This window comes from Bombina bombina, chromosome 1 (genome assembly GCF_027579735.1).
Source record: "Bombina bombina isolate aBomBom1 chromosome 1, aBomBom1.pri, whole genome shotgun sequence".
In the NCBI taxonomy this organism is placed as follows: Eukaryota; Metazoa; Chordata; class Amphibia; order Anura; family Bombinatoridae; genus Bombina; species Bombina bombina.
This window is the reverse complement of record NC_069499.1, coordinates 592,686,139-592,712,828: the sequence shown is the minus strand read 5'-3', so window position 1 is coordinate 592,712,828 and position 26,690 is coordinate 592,686,139. Positions and strand designations below refer to the sequence as shown.

Sequence of the window (26,690 nt, the reverse complement as noted above, 5' to 3'; positions counted from 1 at the left end):
AGGCTGTTGGTGAGTCTAGAAGCTCTAGTGTCGTTGTACGGCTTTTACCGCCTTAGCTCCTTTGGAGAGTGGGACTTCGGCAATGGGTGGTCTCTTCCTTAGGTCGGGACTTGCAAGTTTTCTCTTTATCCCGGTTGATCTTGATATTGTATTAGTATCCCCTGTGGTCTGGGTTGTTATATCAGACGAGGGGTATTGTTTGTTTAAACAATTGGGGTTTCGGACCTGTTCTCCCTGGGGCTTCCAGTGGTTGAATTTTCCCTTGTGGATCACGTTGTGGGTTGTTACCGGACCTTTAGGCTCCAGGGTTGGTTCGGGGTTCCCCAGTTCCTGGGAACTTGGGCTATGTCCTTTTACTCGGATTACTTGACCTGGTCTTGGTTGGCCAGGTTTTCTGAATGCCGTTGCTCATTGGGCTTGTTTTGCACCTTAGGCAGTTTCCTTTGGTCAGCTTGCTGTAGTATCCATTGAATTCACTGCTCTGCAGGTGAATGGACTTGCAGTGTCACTGCTGCTACTATTGCACATTGATTGCTTGATAGCAGGCTAGTTTTTAGGGGAATCATTTACAACAGGGCTTCTGCGTTGGGGATTGATCTCTCCTTTAGCCTGTGGCTTGTGGAAGGTGCTGCCTTTTAGCCCTTTCCCCTTCTTGGGTGAGAGCTTAGTCTCCTTTTTATGGAGATGTGGTCCTTTTCTTATGGGTACGAAAGGGGTATTCTCTCTGGGTTGTTCCGTTCCATCTGGAGTCTTGCTGGCTCTGTGTCAAGACTAAGTTGGACCTTTTTGCTAGATCCTTTGGGTCTACGGTCCTGTTGTCTGTTCTAAGGTGTCAGGTTGCACCCATGCTCTGTTGGATTGGCTGTGGCCATTCTTCCGCTCGTCTTGAGCTGGTTTTGAGGTTCTTCTGTTCCCCTGTTTCAGACCTACTGTTGCTGGGGCTGGCCCGGCTGGGAGTGGGTTCTGAGAGACGTTGTCATCTCCAGGATCTAGGTGGGCATAGTAGCTAGCTCCCTAGGCTTACAAGCAGAGGGTCTAGGATTGCTCCACCTCGGGTTCTGGGTGTCACTTCTCTTTCTTGGGGGACCTCGTGGAGTTTATGTGATTCCCCCTTTGTTGGAAGACCTGTGGGTAGGTCTGGCAGCTTGTATTGCCTAGAGTTGTAGTTGTCTTTTGCAATTTGTTCTTTTGCTGGACGCTTTTTTATTCTCTGTGTCATCCTGAGGATGGCGACGTGTTCTTGACTCAGGGTTTTTTGTCTGGGTCTGTTACACGTTTTTTGTAGCGGAATACTTCAGTGTTCCAAGTTCGGACGATGTGAGGACTTCGTCTTCTGTTGTCTTTTGGTGATTTTGCACAACGTTTGAGAGAAAGGTTCCTCTGTTCCTATGCCTGGCCCTATACCTCCAGTTTCTCCTGGTCTAGGCGTAGTCTCCCCTTCTCTGTCGGGATCCATTTAGGCTCTTGTGAGCTGGGCTTGCTCTGGGGGGGGGTTTCCTATATGGATTTGTGACCTTTCGTTTTTTTCCTTCGGTTCTCCTGGTCCTATCCCTTTGGGAGTTTAGGCCGGTGTTCCCTTCTTAGTGAGGGGTGTGTGGTGAGGGACCGACTGTTAGGCGACGGTGTCTCCTGGAGGCCTGTTGGCTCAGTTGAGTCCGATTTTGCAGTCTCTAGCTAGGCTCTGGACTACCTGCGGGTCAGTGTCCTCTGGGCTTTTTCCTTTTAAGGTTTTCTCGTCTTCGGACAAAGCTGTGTTTTTTTTTGGGCAGTGGTTTCAGGCTTGGTGCCCTCAGAATGGGCCGCCTATTGTACCCTCCCGTCTTTGCATTCAGTGTCCTCTATAGCTTGGGTATTGTTTTCCCAAAAGTAATGAATGCAGCTGTGGACTCTTTCCATTTTCTTTTCTTCTGATGGAAAAAGTCCACAGCTCCCCATCTGTAATTTTTATGTGGGGCGTCCTTATTTTATTCTTCTGGCACCTTTCACCCTGATATTATCTTTTACTGTTCCTTGTTCCTCAGCAGAATGACTGGGGGATGAGGGGAGTGGGAGGAGTATTTAAGCCTTTGGCTGGGGTGTCTTTGCCTCCTTCTGGTGGCCAGGTTCTTATTTCCCAAAAGTAATGAATGCAGCTGTGGACTCTTTCCATCAGAAGAAAAGAAAATTATCAGATAAACATAACTTATGTTTTTTATTTTTATAGATATAATTTATATTATATATCATTTTTTATACATAATTTTACTTATACCGTTTATTTACTATAATTGCAAGTGTACTATACTATTATACTATTTATATGTTCCCTGATCACTGCAGTAGGCAGAAGAGGTGGAAACCCTCTCCCTAAATATCTCTCCACCGCTCAAGTTAATTTACTTTGTTCCTGTCTATAGTAAGGTAGGCTCAGCTGGAGACTTGCCCCAAAAGAAGTGTTTGTTGTAATGCACAGATTAAGAAAGAATCGCACTCTTGCAGTTTTAAGGGCCCAGACACATCCAAGGTGATCAATTGCTTTAGCAGAATGGCTGCTTAAAAAACCCTCCTTGGAATAATTTTGGACATTGTAGTGTATGGGGTTTCTTGGTTCAAATGATTGCATGATTGGTGCTAGATTTGATTATAGACACTTTGCATATAGTTTTTATTTGTACATTTTCATGAGACCACTTCAGCCTTTTATCTCCAAAGAACAGCTATTCCATCGGTTGAATGAAGGGCGCCATCATTTACTGATTGACAAGGTGCAGCTACTTCTTAGGAGTTTTCTGCAGTGAAACTGAACTGTCATCTTGAAAGAAGTCAGTCTTTTAGAATTGCTCAGAGTAGTGTTGTTGGCTCTAGAGACCTGGAGACCCCTGTTTTAAGCATCATGTTTGTTTTTAATGAAAAACATTATGGAGATGACATCACACCTACAGTATATGAGTTTGTTGGACATCCCTTCTAAAACCATTAGCATTTATATATAACAGCTGCCACTCTTCTGGAGAGGCTTTCAACATGTTTTTAGAGTTTGCCCATGGGAATTTGTGACCATTCAGCCAAAAGAGCATTTGTGGAATCAGGCACTGATGTTCGTCAAGAAGATATGGCTCACAATCAGCATTCTAGTTCATTGCAAAGGTGTGCAGGACACCCTGAAAACAGTCCCAGACCTTTATTCTTCCTCCACCAAACTTTACAGTAGGTATTATGCATTCCAGTAGTTGGCGTTCTACTGGCATCCAACACACCCAGATTCTTCCATCAGACTGCTAGATAGTGAAGCGTGACAGATCACTCTATTGAGAACACATTTCCAGTGGTGGCTTTGCACCTCTCCAGCCGTCACTTGGCATTGCTTGCTGCTCGACCATGGCAACCCATTTCATGAAACTTCAAATGCACAGTTATTTAGCAATTATTGCTTTTAGAGGCAGTTTGAACTCTGTAGTGAGTGATGCAAAAGATTATAGGCTATTTTTATGCTCTGTGAGTTTTGCGTAGTCTACTACTTCATGGCTGAGCTGTTTTTGCTCCTAGATGCTTCTACTTCACAATAATAGCACTTATAGGGCAGAAATTCCACAGAGTGGCAAATGTGGTATCCTGTGACAGTGCCATTTTTAAAGTTAATGAGCTTTTCAGAACAACCCATTGTACTGCCAATGTCTATGGAGATTTCATGGCTATGTGCTGGATTTTATGTATCTATTAGCAATGGGTGTGGCTGAAGCACATGAACTCAATAATTTTAGGGGTGTCAACATTCTTTTGGCCATATAGTGTCTCTACAATGCACGGTATGTAAAGCAGACTTGCTGTGCAGCAACTGAATTGTCCTCAGGCAGTCAGAGTTCTGCATCTTAAAGGGACAGTGTACTCAAAATTGTTTCCCCTTTAATTTGTTCCCAATGATCCACTTTACCTGCTCGAGTGTATTACATTGTTTTCAAGTATTTCCATTACCTTTATATTGGCATTTGGAATAGTTTATTTAGCCTGTGGTATCCCCACCCACCCTGAAAGTTTTTGGCCATGAAGCCAAGCTGTGTTAACACAGCTAGTAGAAGAAATTACACTCCCAGTGGGTTATAGAAGAGATAAGGTAATAAAATGTTAATTTTCCATTTTTTTCTCTCCAATTATTGGTGATTGGTTTATGGACAGATAAAAGATAATGAAGCAGGTATATGTATACAATGTGATAAAGTAAAGAGATCTGATTATACTTGCAAGATCAACCCATTTTATTAGGTTGTGGCTTCAAAACACAAAACCAGCTAATTAATATACACCAATAAACCTTAAAAAAGCAAATCTCATACATTTTATATTCTGCAGCTGGTAAAAAAAAGTAATTGGAAACACATTAAGGGAAAAACAATTTTATAGTATACTGTCCCTTTAAGTTCCAGAAAGCTGTTTTCAGTTTATTCCTTCTTGGAATGTCAGGAACAGGATACCTTTATCTTACCGATGATACCTTTGTCTTAGACACAATGTAATGTAATTCCTTTTAGAATTACATTTTAGGTTTAGACTGGTCTTTCTTTTTTTTTTTTGCTAATACTTCAGTGGGATTCATTAAATCAAACAGGTCAAGTGAAGAGTTATTCTTTTTGTGGTTTTCCTAACCTCTAATTTTAATGAGGAGAGAATTATTGTCTCTCTAATTTCAAATAGTTTGTCTGTGTTCATCCCATTACTAAAGCCTTTGTTTCACATAAATAACAGTTTCTACATTATGTAAAGTTTGTATAAGCTTTACACTAGTCACAAGGTTTGGATCATTCTTGACTAATGACATTAAAATTCTTCAGTGTCTGCACTACCTGTTCTTGATATATTGGATTTCACCCTGATGTTTTGACATTCTTTAAAAACTAATTTGTCTGGTCATCTTCATGCTTCCTTAAAGGAATACTAAAGTCAAAATTAAACTTTCATGATTCAGATAGAGCAGGCAATTTTAAGCAACTTTCTAATTTACTCCTATTATCATTTTTTCTTTATTCTCTTGGTATCTTTATTTGAAAAAGCAAGAATGTAAGCATAGGAGCCGGCCCATTTTTGGTTCAGTACCTGGGTAGCACTTTCTGATTGGTGTCTAAATGTAGCCAGGTGCTGAACCAAAAATGTGCCGGCTCCTAAGCTTACATTCAAATAAAGATACCAAGAGAATGAAGAAAAATTGATAATAGGAGTAAATTAGAAAGTTGCCTAAAATTGCATGCTCTATATGAATCATTAAAGTTTAATTTTGATCCACCCTTACTTTATTGTCCCACCAGTGCTGATACAGTTCTATGAGACTATGGGAAAAAAAGTGTTTTTTATACCAACTGTTAAATCTATTTCTTCACATTAGAAAGCCTTCCCCGTTTCATTCTTGTATTAGTCATTTCTTTATTTGAAGGAACATTAAACTCAAAATTCTTATTTTATAATAACAGAATACAACAGATGCAATTTTAAACAACTTTCCAATTTACTTATTATTTAATTTACTTCATTCTCTTGGTATCTCTTGGTAGGCTAAGGAGCAGCAATGCACTTCTGGGAACTCGCTGCTGATTGGTGATTGCACATCTATGCTTTTTGCCATTGCCTCACCCGATGTGTTCAGCTAGCTTCCAATAGGGCATTGCTGCTCCTTTAACAAAGGATAACAAGGGAATGAAGTTAATTTGATAATAGGAGTAAATTGGAAAGCTGTTTGACATGGTATGCTCTATCTTAACCGTGAAAGAAAAATGTGGGATTCTATGTCCCTTTAAGTACTTTTTTGCATGATTATGTATGAACAGACTCAGACAGAAAAGGGAGGGTATACCTAGTTGTGACTGTCCCTACCTCCTCATATTTCTTATCATTCCATTGGTCAGAAGACATAGTGCTGATACAGTTCTACTTTCAGAGTGAGGAAAAGGTTTAATAGCGGTCTTAAAAGGCTACTCTTGCAGCAAGATTTAGAACTCTATTTGTGATTGGTATTTATCGCTACATTTTTTTATTTTTATTATCACAGATTCTTCCTGGTGTTAAGGTAATCATTGCACACACAGAGACCAAAGGACCCCTCGGTGACTCTCATCTTGGAGAAGTAAGTGAGCAGATCCAAACCTTGATACCCAACAAGTACACCTTTCCATTTAACAAAAGTGTGATTATCAGACCTGTTCTGTGATCCTGGATCATGACAGGAGACAAACTGTTTATTGTGTCGCTTGGTGCTTTTTCAGGTTTGGATAAGCAGCCCACACAATGCGAACGGTTACTACACAGTATATGGAGAGGAAGCACTGCATGCTGATCACTTCAATGCAAGGCTCAGCTTTGGTGACACTCAGACAGTTTGGGCAAGAACGGGTTACCTTGGTTTTCTACGCAGAACAGAATTGACTGATGCTAATGGAGGTAATAGCTGTAAAAAAATATTTACAAATGGGGGGAAAGCAAAAAGAAAAGATTCTAGGTAAACGCCTGCTTGGAAGAAGTCATAGGTTTAAGATCTCATACTGTTTATCATATTATAACTAATTGTAATTATCCTCGATTTTGGAGACCACGGGTTTGCCAGCTGGCTGTTAGATCAGATGCCACACTTCATATTAAATAATAATTGATTTCCATCTAAAGGGGAGGAGAGTCCACGGCTTCATTCATTACTTTTGGGAATAAAGAACCTGGCCACCAGGGGGAGTCAGACACCCTAGCCAAAGGCTTAAATACCTCCCCCACTCCACTCATCCCCCAAGTCATTCTGTCACAGGAGGATGGCAGAGAAGTGCCGAAGATTCGGAGTAGTCTCTTATGGAGGGTAGTACTCTGAAATGGGACTGGAGTTTTAAGTAATCCTGTCAGCCTCTCAGTGGGAGCCTGGGTGAAAGTTAGAGTCCGGAGATGCAGGAAGTCTTTCTGCAAAACCATCCCAACTCATATTAACAGCTCCATAAGCAATCAGCGTTGACGAGTTTTGCTGCCTGCTTTCTGCACTCAAGTCCATGTCAGGAGCAATGCTTCTACCTGTCACACTTGAAGGGCCATGTTCCTGTTCCATGGCATAGATTCTGGTAAGGTTGTTTAATTTTTTTATACATAATGATAACACGGAAGACAGGGTCACAGTGTGGCGCCTTTTATCTTATGGAATCAAGGGTTAAAGGGACAATCTAGTCAAAATTAAACTTTCATGATTCAGATAGGGCATGCAATTTTAAACAACTTTCCAATTTACTTCTATTATCTAATTTGCTCAATTCTTTAGATATCCTTTGTTGAAGAAATAGCAATGCACATATGTGAGCCAATCACACAAGGCCTCTAGGTTCAGCAACCAATCAGCAGTTACTGAGCATATCTAGATATGCTTTTTAGCAAGTGATATCAAGAGAATGAAGCAAATTAGATAATAGAAGTAAATTAGAAAGTTGTTTAAAATGACATGCGCTTTCTAAATCACGAAAGAAAAAAATTAGCTTTCATGTCCCTTTAATATTCCTGGTAAGGGGATTATTGAACAGGGGGGTTTATACATGATATTGTTTATTGTGTGATTGCTGCATTATGTGCGAGATGAAGCTCTGGCAATGGTGGAACTTTCAGGTTAACTTCCGGGAGTATTTGTGCGGCCGGTTTTGGCGCGTTTTCTCTTTAGTGCAGGGGTGGTCCTGCGAGGCATTCCATGTGACCGGGTGCTGTCTCCACTTCCTCTGTTGATTTGAGGCGCTGGAGATAAAACGGTTTCTGTAGTCCGGGCCATAGGAGTTGTTGAGTGCCCCGGCCATTAGAGGTATAAAGGTGCCTGTTTATTAAGTTTATCTAGTCCATAATAAAAGCGCAAGCTATGAAGGACTCTGACGCGTTAGAGGGTACTCCCTCTTTAACAAAGTCTTATTCCTGTGTTTATTGTGAGGAGGTTCTTGTAGATCAGCCTGCTCAACTCTGTTCCACATGCCTTAATGAAGTTGCAACATCTAAAAATAAAGGGCTGTCCCAGTGTCCGACCATTACTCCTACGGGAGAGATTGTTGGCCATGAACTGCAAACGGCGGTATCGAAAGTGATCCATGCCTTACCACGTTCTGCTAAGCACAAGCATAGGGCGTATCATGGCGGCCCGTCCAAGGGGTTGTCTACACCTATAGAAAGTATTAGAGGCGTTATACGATGACGAGGCCCACTTCGACTCTTCGGAGGAGGCTCCTTCTGGGTCGGAGTCCGGGTTATCTCATCCTCCAGCGGAGGAGGAGTCTGACTTTAGGTTTAGAATAGAGAGAATTTGCGCTTTTTGCTGAAGCAAGTGCTGGCTACTCTGGAGGTTCCGAAACCAAAGCTTCTGGAGGAACCTTAGATTCCTAAGCTTGATAAGGTATACGAGGACAGGGTGGTGCCTCAGACCTTCCCGGTTCCTGTTAAGATGACTAACATCATTAAGAATGAATGGGAGCGATTAGATTCTTCCTTTTCCCCTTCTGCTTCCTTTAAGAAACTGTTCCCCGTCCCGGACTCTCAACTCAAGCTGTGGGGGACTGTCCTTAAGGTGGATGATGCTATTTCCACGCTTGCACAGCGGACAACTATTCCTCTTGAGGATAGTTCGTCGTTTAAAGATCCCATGGATAAAAAGTTGGAAAATATGTTAAGGAAAATGTTTCAGCACACAGGGTTTGTTTTTCAACCGGTTGTCGGAGCTGTGACATATTGGTGTGAATTCCTTTGTGATATGGTCGAGAAGGAGGCTTCCATCAACGAGATACTGGATAAAATTAAGACGTTGAGGGTCGCCAATTCTTTCATTTGTGACTCCTATATGCAAATTATTCGCCTGAACGCAAAGGTTTCCGGATTCTCAGTTTTAGCTCACAGGGCTCTGTGGTTAAAGTCTTGGTCTGCGGACATGACCTCTAAGTCGAGGCTGTTGTCTCGGCCTTTTCAAGGAAAGCTTCTGTTTGGTCCAGGATTGGATTCGATCATATCCACAGTTACGGGAGGCAAGGGAGCTTTCCTACCGCAGGATAAGAAGGCTAAGCCTAAAGGATCTACTTTTTGTCCCTTTCATGCATACAAGGCCCAGTGCCAGCAGCCCGCCGCAAAAGCGGATCAGTCCAAGGGAACTTGGAAGCCTGCTCAGTCTTCGAACAAGTCCAAGAACAAGAAGCCCGCCAAGACAAAATCGGCATTAGGGGGCGGCCCCCGACCGTTCTCCGGACCAAGTAGGATGCAGATTGTTTTTCTCTTCTCCGAAGCCTGGTTGCAGGACGTTCGGGACCCTGGGGTTCTTGAGGTGGTCGCCCAGCGTTACAGGATAGGATTCAGGTCCCATCCGCCCAGGAGCAGATTTCTCCTGTCAAACCTGTCTTCAAGACCGGAAAAGAGAGAGGCCTTTTTTGAATGTGTGAGGGATCTCTCCTCCCTAGGCGTTATCGTACCCGTACCCCAAGCAGAAAGGGGTCTAGGGTACTATTCAAATCCAAAGAAGGAGGGCATGTTCCACCCGATTCTGGACCTAAAGTGTTTAAACCAGTTTCTGCTGCTCCATTGTTCAAAATGGATATGATCAGATCTATTCTACCTCTAGTACAAGAGGGGGCAGTTCATGACGACAATAAAATTGAAGGATGCTTACCTTCATGTTCCAACTCACAGGAACCGCTTCAAGTTCCTACGATTTGCGTTTCTGGACCAACACTTCCAGTTTATGGCCCTTCCCTTCGGTCTGGCAACGGCCTCAAGAGTCTTCACAAAGGTTTTGGGGGCACAACTTGCAGTGGCCAGATCCAGGGGCATTGCTGTGGCGCCCTATTTGGACGACATCCTAGTCCAGGCGCCGTCGTTCAGCCTTGCAGAGGATCATTCGAGGGCTCTTCTTTTCTTGCTCCAATCTCACGATTGGAAGATTAACTCAGGAAAGAGTTCCCTGGTTCCCAGCAATAGAATGGAGTTCCTGGGCACGATAATAGGCTCTATGTCTATGAAAATATTTCTCACAGATCGACGCAGTAAGATTGCATCCACCTGTCTTGCTTTTCAGTCCTCCTCAAGCACTTTGGTGGCTCAGTGTATGGAGATGATAGGGCTCATGGTCTCCAGCATAGACGTCATCCCTTTCGCCAGGTTCCATCTCAGACCTCTTCAATTGTGCATGTTGAGACATTGGAACGGCGATCATTCAGATCTATCACTGTGGATATCCATGGATGCTCGGACCAGGGACTCCCTCTCTTGGTGGATCCGTCCGGAGCATCTGTCCCTGGGGACATCCTTCTTGAGACTGTCCTGGGAAATTGTGCCCACGGACGCGAGTCTCACAGGATGGGGAGCTGTTTGAGGTGCCAGGATAGCACAAGGAAAATGGACCCGGGAGGAGTCTCTCCTTCCAATAATTATTCTGGAACTTCGAGCAATCTACAATGCTCCTCTAGGGTCGTTCAGCTTCATCAGATTCCAGACTGACAACTTTACCTCGGTGGCTTACATCAACCATCAGGGGGGTACGAGGAGCTCCCTAGCAATGATGAGGTGTCTCAGATTTTGGAGTGGGCAGAGTCCCACAGCTGCTCGCTCTCAGCGATACACATTCCAGGTGTGGACAACTGGGAAGTGGACTTTCTCAGCAGGCAATCCTTCCACCCGGGTAATGGTCTCTTCACCCCAAAGTCTTTGCGGAGATTTGTCTCAGATGGGGAACACCGGAGATAGATCTCATGGAGTCCAGACTCAATTGCAAGCTACCCCAATATGGGTCGCGATCGAGGGATCCCCAGGCAGAGCTGATAGATGCCTTAGCGGTGCCTTGGGGATTCAGCCTAGCTTACATTTTTCCACCGTTACCACTTCTACCTTGTGTAGTGGCACACATCAAACAGAGAAGCGAGCTTCGGCCATCCTTATTTCTCCATTGTGGCCGGGGAGGACGTGGTTTGCGGATTTGGTCGGGATGTCATCCTCTCCGCCATGGAGGTTACCCTGTTGCAGGGATCTGCTGGAACAGGGCCCCTTTCAACATCAAAATCTCGTTTCTCTGAGGCTGACTGTGTGGAGATTAAATGCTTAGTCTTAGCCAAGAGAGGTTTTTCTGAAAGTGTGATTGACACTCTAGTTCAGGCAAGGAAGCCAGTCACTCGTGGCATCTACCATAAGGTGTGGAGGACTTACTTGTCCTGGTGTGAGAAGCATGGATATCCTTGGCAAAAGGTGAAGGTATCCAGGATTCTGTCCTTTCTCTAGGAGAGGTTGGAGAAGGGTCTTGCCGCTAGTTCCTTAAAGGGATAGATTTCGGCATTATCAGTCTTGTTGTTGAGCTTCCTGACATTTAATCTTTTGTTCATGCTCTGTCTAGAATAAGGCCTGTCTTTAGGCAGTCTGCTCCCCGTGGAGCTTAAACTTGGTCCTTAAGGTATTGCAGAGGGTTCCGTTTGAGCCTATGCATTCCATTGACATTAAGATTCTATCCTGGAAGGTTCTCTACCTGTTGGCTATTGCATCGGCATGCAGAGTATCTGAGCTTGCAATTCGAGCCTTCTTACCTGGTTTTTCATGAGGATAAGGTGGTTCTTCGCACCAATTTGGGGTTTCTTCCCAAAGTGGTGTCTAACCGTAACATCAATCAGGAAATAATTGTTCCTTCTTTGTGTTCTAACCTTTGTCTTCTAAGGAGAGGTTATTTCATAATCTGGATGTGGTTCATGCCTTGAAGTTCTATCTTCAGGCTACAAAGGATTTTAGACAGTCTACATCTCTTTGTGGTGTATTCCAGGAAGCGCAAGGGGCAGAGGTCCTCTTCTACTTCTTTCTGTTTTTGGTTGAGGAGTTTGATTCGCTTGGCTGGTCCTCCTTACGCACTTTTACAAAGTTTTATAAATTTGACGTGTTTGCTTCTACGGAAGCTGTTTTTGGGAGAGAGGTTTTACAGGCTGTGGGGCCCTCAGATTAGGGTCCGCCTTCTTACCCTCCCAGTTTCATTCAGTGTCCTCTAAAGCTTGGGTATATGTTTTCCAAAAGTAATGAATGAAGCCGTGGACTCTCCTCCCCTTTAGATGGAAAACATAAATTATGCTTACCTGATAATTTCATTTCCATCGTGGGGAGGAAAGTCCACGGCTCCCGCCCGTAACTCTGGTGGGCAGACCTAAATTTAATTTATCTTCTGGTACCATTTATACCCTGATATTTCTTCTACTGTTCCTTGTTCCCTCTGCAGAATGACTGGGGGATGAGGGGAATGGGGGCAGTATTTAAGCCTTTAGCTGGGGTGTCTTTGACTCCTCCTGGTGTCCAGGTTCTTTATTCCCAAAAGTAATGAATGAAGCTGTAGACTCTTAAATTATCAGGTAAGCATAATTTATGTTTTTAAATGAACATTACCATTGCACTTCGACCTTAGTAGTAATTGGTTGCTGCATATATATTACTGTGGTGTGGATCTCTTATTCTTGAAGAATGTGAAATGATGAATTCAATTAAAATACATTTATGAAAGTTTAGTTTATGTAACAATAGCAGCACAGTAAACAGAGCTGTCACACTCCTCACATGTGAGATGTCTAGTTGTTAAGTTTGGTTAACCCAATGAAAATCAGTGATGTACTTTGTAGTTATCACTTCATATACTATAAGCCTTTAATACTCTGATTTGGACTTGTGATCTGAAAAAATGCATATAGTTAATTAAACTTCATGGAATCTGTGTTTTTATTTCTTTTCTTACAGAAAGACATGATGCTTTGTATGTTGTGGGCTCTCTGGATGAGACATTGGAGTTGAGGGGAATGAGGTACCATCCCATCGACATAGAAACGTCTGTGACTCGTTCTCACAAAAACATAGCAGAATGGTGAGTAGAGTAAAACTAGTAAAGTCATTAGCACTTGCTAAGCTACAGTTAGGTCCGTAACTAATTGGACACTGACACATGTTTTGTTGTTTCAGCTGTTTACCAAAATAAATTCAAGTTACAGTTAAATAATGAATATGGGCTTAAAGTGCAGTCTTTCTGCTTTAATTTGAGGGTATTCACATCCAAATTGGAGGAAGGGTTTAGAAATTGCAGCTCTTTAATATGTAGCCCACTCTTTTTCAAGGGACTCAAAAGCTGTTTCATGGACAGGTGTGGGCTATTCCTTCGTTATTTCATCATCAATTTAGCAGGTAAAAGGTCTGGAGTTGATTCCAGGTGTGGCATTCTCATTTGGAAGCTTTTGAAGTATATTCACAACATGCATTCAAATGCACTCTCAATGCAAGTGAAACAGGCCATCCTTAGGCTGCAAAAAAAATATATAGCAGGAACATTAGGAGTGGCTAAATCAACAGTTTGGTACATTATAAGAAAAAAAATAACGCACTGGTGAGCTCCTCAGCACAAAAAGACTTGGACATCCATGGAAGACAACAGTGGAGGATGATCATAGGATCCTTTCCATGGTTAAGAAAAACCCTTCTCAACATCCAGCCAAGTGAAGAACACTCTCCAAGAAGTAGGCATATCATTATCCAAGTGTACAATAAAGAGATTGACTTCACAAGAGCAAATACAGAGGGTTCACCACAAAGTACAAACCATTCATAAGCCTCAAGAATAGAAAAGCCAAATTAGACTTTGCCCAAAAAATATCTAAAAAAGCCAGCCCAGTTGAAACTAAGATCAACTTGTACCAGAATGATGGGAAGAAAAAATTATGGAGAAAGCTTGGAAACGGCTTTTGATTCGAAGCATACCACATTATCTGTAAAACACGGTGGAGGCAGTATAATGCCATGGGCATGCATGGCTTCCAATGGCACTGGGTCACTAGTGTTTTATTGATGATGTAACAGAAGACAGAACCAGCCGGATGAATTTCAAAGTGTATAGGGATATATTGTCTGCTCAGATTCAGCCAAATTCAGCAAAGATGAGTGGATTGCACGTTCATTTTACAGATGGACAAAAACCCAAAACATACTGCAAAAGCAACCCAGGAGTGGAATATTCTGCATTGGCCAAGTCAATTGCCTGATCTCAACCCGATCGAGCATGCATTTCACTTGCTGAAGACAAAACTTAAGGCAAGAAGACCCATGAAGAAACAAAAACTGAAGACAGCTACAGTAAAGACCTGACAAAGCATCACAAAGGAGGAAACCCAGTGTTTGGTGATGTCCATGCGTTTCAGACTTCAAGCAGTCATTGCCTGCAACGGATTCTCAACAAAATATAAAAAATTTACATTTTATTTATGATTGTGTTAATTTGTCCAATTACATTTGAGCCCCTGGAATAAGGGGACTGTGTATGAAAATGGTTGCAATTCCTAAACGTTTCATACAATAGTATGTGCTTCAATTGCATCTTGGTTGTTTCATTTCAAATCCATTGTGGTGGCATACAGAGCCATAATTATGAAAATTGTGTCACTGACCAATTATTTACGGACCTAACTGTATGTGCTCATAAATTTGTCAGCAATATTTTAAGAGTAAAAATTTTAATTTTTCAAATCAAATCTTTACAAAAAATAAAAGTTTAAAATGTGAGCATGGACAGTTATAGTCTATAGAGCAGCGGTCACCAACCAGTGGTCCATGGACCACTGGTGGTCCACAAGAAGATTTTGGTGGTCCTTGACACCATCAAGAAAGAATGAATCTCCTCTGATGGTGTTACCCATGTTGTGCCGCAACTCCCTACAGTGCCTGGCTGGACATCAGTGAAAACCGACGGAGGAGTTAAATTACAATTTCCCTACGCACATTGCGTAGTTCTGCACAACTTGCGTAGCTAGATTGTATTTTTAACTCCTCCCACTTGGCGCGCTGTTCCGAGGAAGATGATTCCATTCTAAAGCCAGCAAAGGTTAGTATAGTCTTGGCTTAAAAAAGGAGTGGAGTTAAAGTATATAAATAAAGAAAATCTTAAAAATGTTTTTTCTCATATTTAATTTATTTTCTTCCCTTTTACCTGTCTATTTGTAGTAGTTTTCCTAATTCCTTCATATGGACTTACATCACTGTTTGTCTTCCTCCCATACATCTTCTTTTTTTTAAATTAAATATTAATTATTTTTCATTCTAATAATTCTCCAGCACATAAAGCCATTCCACCTGAATTCCAGTAATTACCATCCAGCAGATCTGCCATATCCCACCAGTATTATTGTAATTGCCAGTAACATCAGTCGTGGTTAGCTCACATCCATATTAAGAGCTTTCTGATATAAACTTAATTTATGACTCCAATGTCTGACCATGATCATAAGTAGCTTTGAATAATTCCTAACTGGGGAGGTGACTTGGAAGTCTTGTGGTCCTTTTAAACATAGTTCTTTTTTTTCACTTTCTGCCTCTGTTTCCAGCTCAAAAGTTGGCACTCACCCTTCATCTGTCATTTGGAAGTATTCTCTCAGTTCTGTTATTAAGTTCGTTAATTCCAAAAAATTATTCTTAAAAATGTGTAAATATATACATAATGTAAACTTAGCTATGATTATTATATATATATATATACTATACAGGTTTGTACCTTTTAAAAAAAATCATGTTAGTGGTCCACGGGATTTAAAATTGTGAGTTTAGTGGTCCCTGAGGTCCGAAAGGTTGGCGGCCCATGCTATAGAGGAAACATACTCACAATTTATATTGTTATATTGTTGCCAGTAGATTGAATAGTTGAATGAGTAATAGAAGGACATTAAAACAAAAATAATTCTATCTTTCAAATGAAAGAGCAACAATTTAAACATGCATGAAAAAAAACATTGAAAAAACCTAGAATATACAAAACTCGTCCCAAAGGACAGGTCTTTTAAAAAACTGATACACATCTCCATCAGCATGTTAATAGAAAGTAGTTTTATTCAGGGGAGGAACTTTAAAAAAAAAAAATATATATATATATATATATATATATATATATATATATATATATATATAATGTTTATTGAAATATTTTCTCAGATGCAACAACAACAACAAAAAAGGCATGTAAAATGTAATGTTCCTATAATGGTATTTTCTTTCCTAAGATATGGAGAGTTGACGACGTCATTCAATTTCTGGTCGGAATATCACTCCTGGTCAGCAGGAGGAGGCAAAGAGCACCACAACAAAGCTGTTAAGTGTCACTCCCCTACCCATAATCCCCAGTCATTCTCTTTGCCTCTGTCAATGGAGGAGGTGAATTTTGGTGTCTCAAGAAATGAATTCCTTTTTCGGGTACTTTTCCCTGCAAGCAAGGATTTGGGTTTAGATTACTCCACATCAGTCTCTTCAGTAGAGTAGTGGTGCCTTTTAAGCAGTTATGAAGTTGTGAGGTAGTCCTTGCTTTCCTAACACATTTTTGCCCATGGTACAGAAAGCCAGAGTTGGTTACTCTGTTCTTTATTTTTCTACAGGTCTCTGTATGGAGTATGTGTCCTTTCACGCCTTGTAAGCTGTCTTCCTGCCGGACAGCTAGACTGCAGGTAAGTGCTTTTGTCTTCTAGGTCTTGGAGACTTTGCAATTCAGAAGAATGTCATATGCAGTAGATGGGGATATTTTTAAAATCCTTTATACAGGATTTTCTTTGGCAGTGGGCAGGCACATTATGTATGTTGATACTAGGGGTTAATCTACCCTTTATTGGGAGGTTTTTCCTCTTTGGGCTAATTTTGTTGAAATACTTTATTAGTATGCGTTTGGCTTATGTTGTATACAGGGATTTATATATAAACTTAAAATTTTTCAGTTGGTTTTCTTTGCTTGCTTAGCTAGAACAGGCTAACTGACAGGCTGCTTGAGCGTTTGTGTAAATTAAGCTCTGGTGTTGTAGGCAGAGGGAAACGCGCACCTTTTACTTGCTGCGTAGTTTCCTCTCTCTGTCGGTCATGTGACTTCTATCTGCTGTCGGATATTCACGGAGCTGAGCAGCATCATTTAAATTCAGTCTCTTCAGTGTCCATCTACTATATGATCATTTTAGAGACTTCTATCAGCCAAATTGTGTATAAGTCTTACGGTAAGGCACCTCAGCCTGTCTGAGGTGTAGGGGGCCTGATTGGTTTATTATTTTAAAGATTTTTTGCATAACGTTAAGCATATGTGGTATTAAACATTCATAAAGTGACAGTGTATTTAAAAAATTTCTACAATTTGGGGAATTTTTTATTTAGTATTATGGACATGGACCAAGACTCTGTGTCATTTGACAAATGCTTGTTGTGGAAAGATACATTGTTGCCCTCTGAGCCCAATGTCTCTCAGGATGATGCTGTTCAGGCAATGCCACAGCTTTCTCCTCAAACGTCCCAAGCCTCTATGGCATCACATACAGTGCCCTGCAGTTCCTCTCAGCCTCCTGGAGGAGTGTATTTGCCTGCAGATTTTGCTGCACAGGTATCTTCTGTGGTATCTGCGGCATTATCTGCTTTTCCTATGCTAGGAAAACGCAAGAGGAAAATTAAACATTCAGATAGTAAGGTTTCTGTTCCACCTACTGCTTCGCAGGTTGCCCTCCCTCATAAGTCTGATGAGGAGGATACGTCGGTAGCCTCTGAGGGTGAAATCTCAGATTCGAACAGTATTATTCCTTCATCCAGTACTGAAGAAGTAAACTTTAGATTTAAGCTTGAACACCTTTGTATACTGTTAAAGGGGGTATTGGCTACTTTGAACAACTCTGATACTTCTGTCGTCGTCAACCCTTACAAGTCTAGTAAAATTAATAAATACTATGATGTTCTTTCCTCTGTGGAAGTTTTTCCTGTCCCAGACCGTGTGATGGAGATTATTTCACAGGAATGGGAGAAGAAAAAGATGTTTCCTGTTGCTGACTCCATTAAAGATTCTTGGCGCACAGTGCCTAAAGTAGAAGGGGCTATTTCTACTCTGGCTAAGAGAACTACGATCCCTATAGAGGATAGCTGCTCCTTTAAGGATCCCATGGACAAAAAACTGGAAACTTATTTAAAGAAGATGTATGTTCATCAAGGTCTTCAATGGCAACTTGCAGTTTGTATTGCCACAGTAGCAAGTGTGGCATCTTATTGGTGCGACACCTTGTCTGAATCAATTTTAGTAGAGACTCCGTTGGAGGAGATAAAAGATAGGATTAAGGCTCTCAAAATAGCCAATTCCTTTATTTCTGATGCTAACATGCAAGTTATTAGACTGGGAGCCAAGATGTCTTGCTTCTCTGTCCTAGCCCGTTGGGCATTGTGGCTAAAATCTTGGTCAGCTTATGTTACCTCTAAGTCCAAGCTTCTGGTGCTTCCTTACAAGGGTAAGACCTTGTTAGGACCTGGTCTGGCAGAAATAATTTCTGATATTACTGGTGGAAAAGGGTCTTTTCTACCGCAAGACAAGAAGAACAGACTCAAAGGACGTCAAAGTAATTTTCGTTCCTTTCGTAACTTCAAAGGTCAAAAGTCTTCCTCTTCCAAGCAGGAGCAGTCCAAGTCTTCTTGGAAGCCCAATCAGTCTTCGAAAAGGGAAGCAATCAAAGAAACCCTCAGCTGAGTCTAAGTCAGCATGAAGGGTCGGCCCCTGGTCCGGGATTGGATCAAGTTGGGGGCAGACTTTCCCTGTTTTGTCAAGCGTGGAGACTAGATGTCTCAGATCCTTGGGCTGTGGACATAGTATCTCAGGGTTACAAAATAGAATTCAAAACTTTCCCTCCCAGGGGCAGATTCAACCTCTCAAGATTATCTGCAGACCAGGTAAAAAGAGAGGCATTCTTGAACTGCGTTCAGGACCTTTCCTCCCTGGGAGTGATTGTTCCAGTTCCAGTAAGGGAACAGGGTCTAGGATTCTATTCAAATCTGTTCGTGGTTCCCAAAAAAGAGGGAACTTTTCGATCCATTTTAGACCTAAAAAGGTTCTGTGGCTCTCTTGGCAGGTATCAGGTCTCGGGGAATTGCAATGGCGCTTTTCATGGACGATATATTGGTTTAGGCACCATCTTTGCAACAAGCAAACTCTCATACAGAGATCGTGTTGTCTTTTCTACCTTCCCACGGTTGGAAAGTGAATCTGGAAAAGAGTTCCCTTGTTTCAGCTACAATGGTGGGTTTCTTAGGAACCATAATAGATTCCCTATCTATGAAAATTGTTATTGCAGAGGTCAGAAAATCCAAAATTCTCTCCTCTTGCCTCTCTCTTCAGTCTACTGTTCGGCCATCAGTGGCTCAATATATGGAGGTAATTGGTCTGTTGGTCGCTTCCATGGACATCATTCCCTTTGCTCGATTCCATTTGAGAGCTCTGCAATTATGCATGCTCAGACAATGGATTGGAGACCATTCTGATCTGTCTCTTGGGGTGACTTTCTCAGGACCATTTGTCTCAGGGCACATGCTTCCGGAGACCTTCCTGGGTGATTGTGTTTGCGTTTTGATAGATGCTCTGGCGGTTCCTTGGGATTTCGGTCTAGCATACCGGTTTCCTCCGTTTGCGCTCCTTCCACGAGTTATTGCTTGTATCAAACATTGAGAGCATCTGTAATTTTAATTGCTCCTGCATGGCCTCGCAGGATCTGCTATGCAGACCTAGTGATGATGTGATCTCGGCCGCCTTGGAGGTTGCCTCTGAGGAAGGACTTTCTAACTTAGGGTCCATTCCTCCATCCAAATCTCGTTTTTTTTCTGAAGCTGACTGCTTGGAGTTTAAACGCTTAGTTCGGTCTAAGAGGGGATTTTCTGAGTCGGTCATTGAGACCATGATCCAGTTTTGCAAGCCTGTTACTGGAAAAATTTACCATGAGGTATGGCGTAAATACCTTTTATTGGTGTGAATCTAAGGCCTACTCTTGGAGTAGGGTCAGGATTCCTCAAATTTTGTCTTTTCTCCAGGAAGGTCTGGAGAAAGGGTTGTCAGTCAGTTCTCTGAAAGGTCAGATTTCTGCATTATCTATTTTGTTACACAAGCGTCTGGCGGATGTGCCAGATGTATATACAAAAAAAGCGGGTCTCAGGCGAAAAAGTTGCAAAACAAAAAGCACCTTTATTGTGGTCGACATGGAAAGATAAAAAGTATAATAAAAAAAACTACATGTAGGCAGGAATGGTCAGACGCGTTTCGGCTCACGCCTTCATCTGTGACCTGTATAACATATAATGCTAAGCATGTATATACCCTAAGGTCTAAGCTGATAGGTTGATTGATTGATTGATTGATTGAACAATTGATGGATGAAACTGTGGGAACTCCCTCTGGATTTTTAACCCCTAGAAAAAATTGTTGTTAATAATGGTAGACATGATAATACAAAGAATGTCAATAAACAGACTGGTGTAATAAAAACACCCTATATACCAGATAATATTATAATATTTTGTTTTAAGAGCTCAAATCATGTATTACTTGTAATGATAGATACCAATAGATCACCTTCCTTTATATGTATTGGTAAACGATTCTTAAACCAATATTAACAACACCTCTTTATTTTATCATACTCTAAAATGTAGTTAAAAATAGAAAAATGAAATTAATCAGACCTCCAGTTTTAACATGATTAGAGCACAAAAATAGTAAATTGCCATAAAACATATTTCTTAATATATAGGTTGTAAAGTTGCTTATACTGTTAATCATACAGTTACATGTGACAATATATAACCTCTTCAAGAGAGGTATTAATACTGGATAGCGTCAACTCCCTTATTCAAATAATCATAAAGAAAAATCATCATTATTGCTTTACACATCATTATTATTGCTAAGCCCCTGGGAAGAGAACAACAAGGCCCTCAACTTTTAGTGGTGTTGGAGAGAGGGTGAACAGATAAAGCCAAAAATTAGACTTACGTTAACACCCTTCAGTCAAATCTCACATCAAACATTGAGTCAACCCTATTGTCCTGATCTCCCTATGGCTGAACAAAAAATGAAAAAAGTGAAAGCAACAACAAAAATGGCAAGAGCTATCAATTAGTATCTTTATCAACTTATTTACTATATGACCCCATAAATATGGGTACTTAAATAAACAATGTCTAACAAAAATAACCTCATGGATCTAAAGTTCTACGTCCAGACATTAATGATGTCTGAATCAATATTAAAGCCTAAGGGTACTCTCGTTCTTAAAATGAGATCTGCATGTGCCAGATGTTCAAGCTAATTTATTCTAGGAGTGTAGGAGCCAACCAAAATACTTAGATTTTTTTTTTGTTCTTTAATAAGTGTGTGTGTGTATGGTTTGTGTGTATGGTGTGTGTATATGTTGTGTGTGTGGGTATATGTTGTGTGTGTGTGTTGTGTGTGTGTGTGTGTGTGTATGTTGTGTGTGTGTATATATGGTGTGTGTGTGTGTATATGTTGTGTGTATGTGTGTATATGTTGTGTGTATGTGTGTATATGTTGTGTGTGTGTGTGTATGTGGTGTGTGTGTATATATGTTGTGTGTGTGTATATATGTTGTGTGTGTGTATATATGTTGTGTGTGTGTATATGGGAGGGGTGTATATATGGTGTGTGTGTGTGTATATATGTTGTGTGTGTGTATATATATATATGGTGTGTGTGTGTATATATGTTGTGTGTGTGTGTATATGGGGGGTGTGTGTGTGTATACAGGGAGTGCAGAATTATTAGGCAAGTTGTATTTTTGAGGATTAATTTTATTATTGAACAACAACCATGTTCTCAATGAACCCAAAAAACTCATTAATATCAAAGCTGAATAGTTTTGGAAGTAGTTTTTAGTTTGTTTTTAGTTATAGCTATTTTAGGGGGATATCTGTGTGTACAGGTGACTATTACTGTGCATAATTATTAGGCAACTTAACAAAAAACAAATATATACCCATTTCAATTATTTATTTTTACCAGTGAAACCAATATAACATCTCAACATTCACAAATATACATTTCTGACATTCAAAAACAAAACAAAAACAAATCAGTGACCAATATAGCCACCTTTCTTTGCAAGGACACTCAAAAGCCTGCCATCCATGGATTCTGTCAGTGTTTTGATCTGTTCACCATCAACATTGCGTGCAGCAGCAACCACAGCCTCCCAGACACTGTTCAGAGAGGTGTACTGTTTTCCCTCCTTGTAAATCTCACATTTGATGATGGACCACAGGTTCTCAATGGGGTTCAGATCAGGTGAACAAGGAGGCCATGTCATTAGATTTTCTTCTTTTATACCCTTTCTTGCCAGCCACGCTTTGGAGTACTTGGACGCGTGTGATGGAGCATTGTCCTGCATGAAAATCATGTTTTTCTTGAAGGATGCAGACTTCTTCCTGTACCACTGCTTGAAGAAGGTGTCTTCCAGAAACTGGCAGTAGGACTGGGAGTTGAGCTTGACTCCATCCTCAACCCGAAAAGGCCCCACAAGCTCATCTTTGATGATACCAGCCCAAACCAGTACTCCACCTCCACCTTGCTGGCGTCTGAGTCGGACTGGAGCTCTCTGCCCTTTACCAATCCAGCCACGGGCCCATCCATCTGGCCCATCAAGACTCACTCTCATTTCATCAGTCCATAAAACCTTAGAAAAATCAGTCTTGAGATATTTCTTGGCCCAGTCTTGACGTTTCAGCTTGTGTGTCTTGTTCAGTGGTGGTCGTCTTTCAGCCTTTCTTACCTTGGCCATGTCTCTGAGTATTGCACACCTTGTGCTTTTGGGCACTCCAGTGATGTTGCAGCTCTGAAATATGGCCAAACTGGTGGCAAGTGGCATCTTGGCAGCTGCACGCTTGACTTTTCTCAGTTCATGGGCAGTTATTTTGCGCCTTGGTTTTTCCACACGCTTCTTGCGACCCTGTTGACTATTTTGAATGAAACGCTTGATTGTTCGATGATCACGCTTCAGAAGCTTTGCAATTTTAAGAGTGCTGCATCCCTCTGCAAGATATCTCACTATTTTTTACTTTTCTGAGCCTGTCAAGTCCTTCTTTTGACCCATTTGGCCAAAGGAAAGGAAGTTGCCTAATAATTATGCACACCTGATATAGGGTGTTGATGTCATTAGACCACACCCCTTCTCATTACAGAGATGCACATCACCTAATATGCTTAATTGGTAGTAGGCTTTCGAGCCTATACAGCTTGGAGTAAGACAACATGCATAAAGAGGATGATGTGGTCAAAATACTCATTTGCCTAATAATTCTGCACTCCCTGTATATGGTATATGTGTGTGTGTGTGTGTGTGTATGTATATGGTGTGTGTGTGTATATATGGTGTGTCTGGTGTGTGTGTTTTTTTTTTTTTAAGATCTCTTTACTGGAATCAACTCTGAGGTTGTAATAAATAAATAATATACAGTGTGTGTGTATGTATGTATATGTGTTTGTGTATATATATATATATATATATATATATATATATAAATATATATATACACATATACACACACATTTATTTCTAAGTGCCATCCTTTAGGAAGCATATATTAAACATCAGCAGTATAAGCATGGAGCAGCAGTCCCTCCAAAATAAGCATATAGACCCCAGCAGTACAGTAGAGCAGGTTCCCAGGCAGACTGACACTGTGGGAACGTACAGCAGACATCAGCGAGGCTGTACATGAATCTGTCCTCATGAACACCGAGTAAGGGCAACAAACACAGCAACACCTGTTCCTTAGAGACACTGCAGAAAAATTTTCACTAAAACAATTCTCATCACAGAAAATGAAAAAAGTTCTGCCTCTGGGCAGGCGACTAAGGATTTTCGCCAGTCTTCTGCCTTGTTTGTTTGTTTCTCAGGAAAGCGTACGGGTCAGATGGCTACTTCTACTTCTCTTTCCCTCTGGTTGATTAGTATGATTCGTTTTACTTATGAGACTGCTGGACAGCTCATTCCACTTGGGCTGTCTCTTCTTCTTGGGGTTTCAAAAATGAAGGTTCTGTGGAACAGATTTGCAAGGCTGCAACTTGGTCCTTTCTGCATACTTTTTCCAAATTTTCCAAATTTGATACTTTTGCCTAGGCTGAGGCCTCTTTTAGTAAAAAAGGTTCTTCAAGCGGTGGTGCCTTCGAATTAGGTCTGCCTGTTTTGTTCTCCCTCCCTGTTCATTCTGTGTCCTCTAGCTTGGGTATTGGTTCCCACTAGTAATTGAATGACGTCGTGGACTCTCAATATCATAGGAAAGAAAACAAAATGTATGCTTACCTGATAAATTTCTTTCCAGATAGGAGAGTCCACGACCCCACCCTTTTATTAAGAGCTATTTTTGACTAAACTTCTGTCACCTTTACACCTTTGTGTTATTCCTTTTCCATTTCCCTTTGGTCAAATGAATGGGGATTATGGGTAGGAGAGTAACACTTAACAGCTTTGCTGTGGTGCTCTTTGCCTCCTCCTGCTGGCCAGGAGTGATATTCCCACTAGTAATTGAATGACGTTGTGGACTCACCATACCAGGAAAGAAAGACATTTATCAGGTAACCATTAATTTTGTTTTTGCACCTCTCCACAGTGCTGTCTTCACATGGACTAACCTGCTGGTGGTTGTGTTGGAACTAGATGGTCCTGAGCAAGAAGCACTGGACCTTATTGCCCTGGTGACAAATGCAGTCTTGGAAGAACACTACCTTATTGTCGGAGTTGTTGTGATTGTGGACCCTGGTGTCATTCCTATCAACTCACGGGGAGAGAAGCAGCGTATGCACTTACGGGATGGTTTCCTGGCAGATCAGCTGGATCCAATTTATGTGGCATACAATATGTGAGACGGAATGGAATTGTCTAATTACTTTCATTCAGAAAGGTGCTAGAGTGCTTGTGTCTTCCTTCTGAACCATGGACTGGAAGCACCTGAGGGCTGAGTCTTCCAACCATCACCCAGCAACCAGGGCTGCTCTTTAGTACATGGAAGGAGATGACTCCTGCCAAGTATATAACTAATGAACATTTACCTCTTACTGTGACACTGGATGTAGCATTCCCTCCTATCTATGGTGGGAACATGCCTCTCTTACTCCCTGTGTTCAGTGTTCAGTATGTTATTTCAGTACCTGTGTTTTCGTCTTATAGAACCAAAACTCATGCAATAATGTGAACATTTGTAGCCTCTGATGAGGGGCACATTAACCTAAGCACATATGGCTGAAATTAGGTTAGATGGATTTCCTTTGAGCCAAACTAAACTATTCCATTGTGTAAATGGTGTCCCGGCCGCTGCATCAACTTTCCTCCATGAGCTGAATGTAATTATGTACAGAACCACTGTAATTTATAAAGCGCATCAGTTTTAAGGACATTCCCACTACTTCTGGACAAAGGACCTGATTGATTTTAACACTAATTTTTTTATAGAAAATATATGGAAAAAGAAAGAGTGCTCAAGAGCTTGTTAAATTTCCTGTCTTGTTGCAAAAGAGATAAAAAGCACATTTAAAAAAATGTAAAAAATTATTTTGGGTTGTGATACATTTATTGGCTTATAAATACTTAGAAACCAGCAAATATTTATTTATTGTCAGATTTAGGTTCGTAAACCAGCACATATTAAAAGGTTGAATAAGGATGTATGACTTGTTACCTGAAAATAATAATCACTAAAAGGGAGGCATAATTAAGTTTAAGGTAGTTGTTTAAGTCAGTCACATAATATGGGCACCTTATTGCGTTGTGTGGTAAATAAAGTATTTCTGTTTCAGTTCCTACCACTAATATCTGGCTTGCTGGCTACTATGACAATATACATTTGGGAAACAGTATCGTTTCCAAATGGGAAATAATTTATTTTATCAATGGTCACATTTCAACTTGCATTGCATTGCTGGTCCTGAGTAGAAACCACTGCTGATCCAGTCATCTGCATTGTGTGACTAGCCCTGCTGATTGCATCAGCAGTGATTTCTGCTTAGGACCTGCAATGCTCTGCAGGTCCCAAATGGTACCTTTACTGTGTGTTTTAACCCCTTTCCTTTGCAGGGGTTACACACACACAGTAGTTGTCAAGAACCAGTGTATAACTGCTCAGGAGTCAGACACTCTGGGCCGTTGTAGGGAATTGGAGACACCGACCCCTGACCAGGGGAGTTTATCCTGGACGTGGATAGTTGTGATTCTGTGATTCATAGTTCCAAAGAGTTTATGCTGAGTTCATGAAGTGTAAAACATATCTTTGCAACATATTCAGGTTTTAAAGGAAACACATAATAGATACTGTGATTCATAGTTGCTAGGAGTTCTTTCAGGGTTCACAGTACACAATATTAGTTGGAGAAGATACCAGACTAATAAGCAGTGCAGCTCGGGTAATAGGCAAGTTGCAAGTTAGAGCATTAATTACTGTTGTGGCAAATATTGGAGAATCACAGGAAAGCAGTTTGGTTAACTTAAACACATAAATGCAGGGTTCTGAACATATATATATATATATATATATATATATATATACACAAAGCAAATGGTGTGTATGCACTCCCACTATCCGTAGATAACTGCCAGGGTGCTATAAGAAAATACAAAGTTTGTGATGGTAAGCACGCACTGGTCTGGAGACGTCTGTAGCAACAAAAAAACTTTTATTTCATGTGACGTTTCGGGACAAACCAGTCCTTTCCTCTGAAAAACAGTAAGTGTACAAAATGACCCTTTTAAACGTTCTCTAGAACTCTCCCCTAAGAGAACAGCCAATCCTGGCCGTCTATGTAACCCCCCCCCCCTACACACACACACACAAATGACATCTGATTGGATGTAACGAACACCAAGTGTTTATAAAGTTAATCAATAGTCAAATATGTTATACATAAATAAACATAGTGCAATCATAAT

General features: G+C 41.1%; 1 protein-coding gene across 1 annotated transcript in view; it reads left to right on the top strand.

The window, feature by feature from the left end:
- Window positions 1-25,577, top strand: part of DIP2A (disco interacting protein 2 homolog A) — a 311,461-nt gene extending 285,884 nt beyond the window's left edge. Inside the window, exons 35-38 of the mRNA XM_053698887.1 lie at window positions 6,014-6,088; window positions 6,228-6,402; window positions 12,697-12,820; window positions 24,382-25,577. Of these exons, the coding sequence (XP_053554862.1) occupies window positions 6,014-6,088; window positions 6,228-6,402; window positions 12,697-12,820; window positions 24,382-24,634 (627 nt within the window). The 3' untranslated portion in view covers window positions 24,635-25,577. The remainder of the gene's footprint in view (window positions 1-6,013; window positions 6,089-6,227; window positions 6,403-12,696; window positions 12,821-24,381) is intronic.
- Window positions 25,578-26,690: the final 1,113 nt, after the last annotated feature.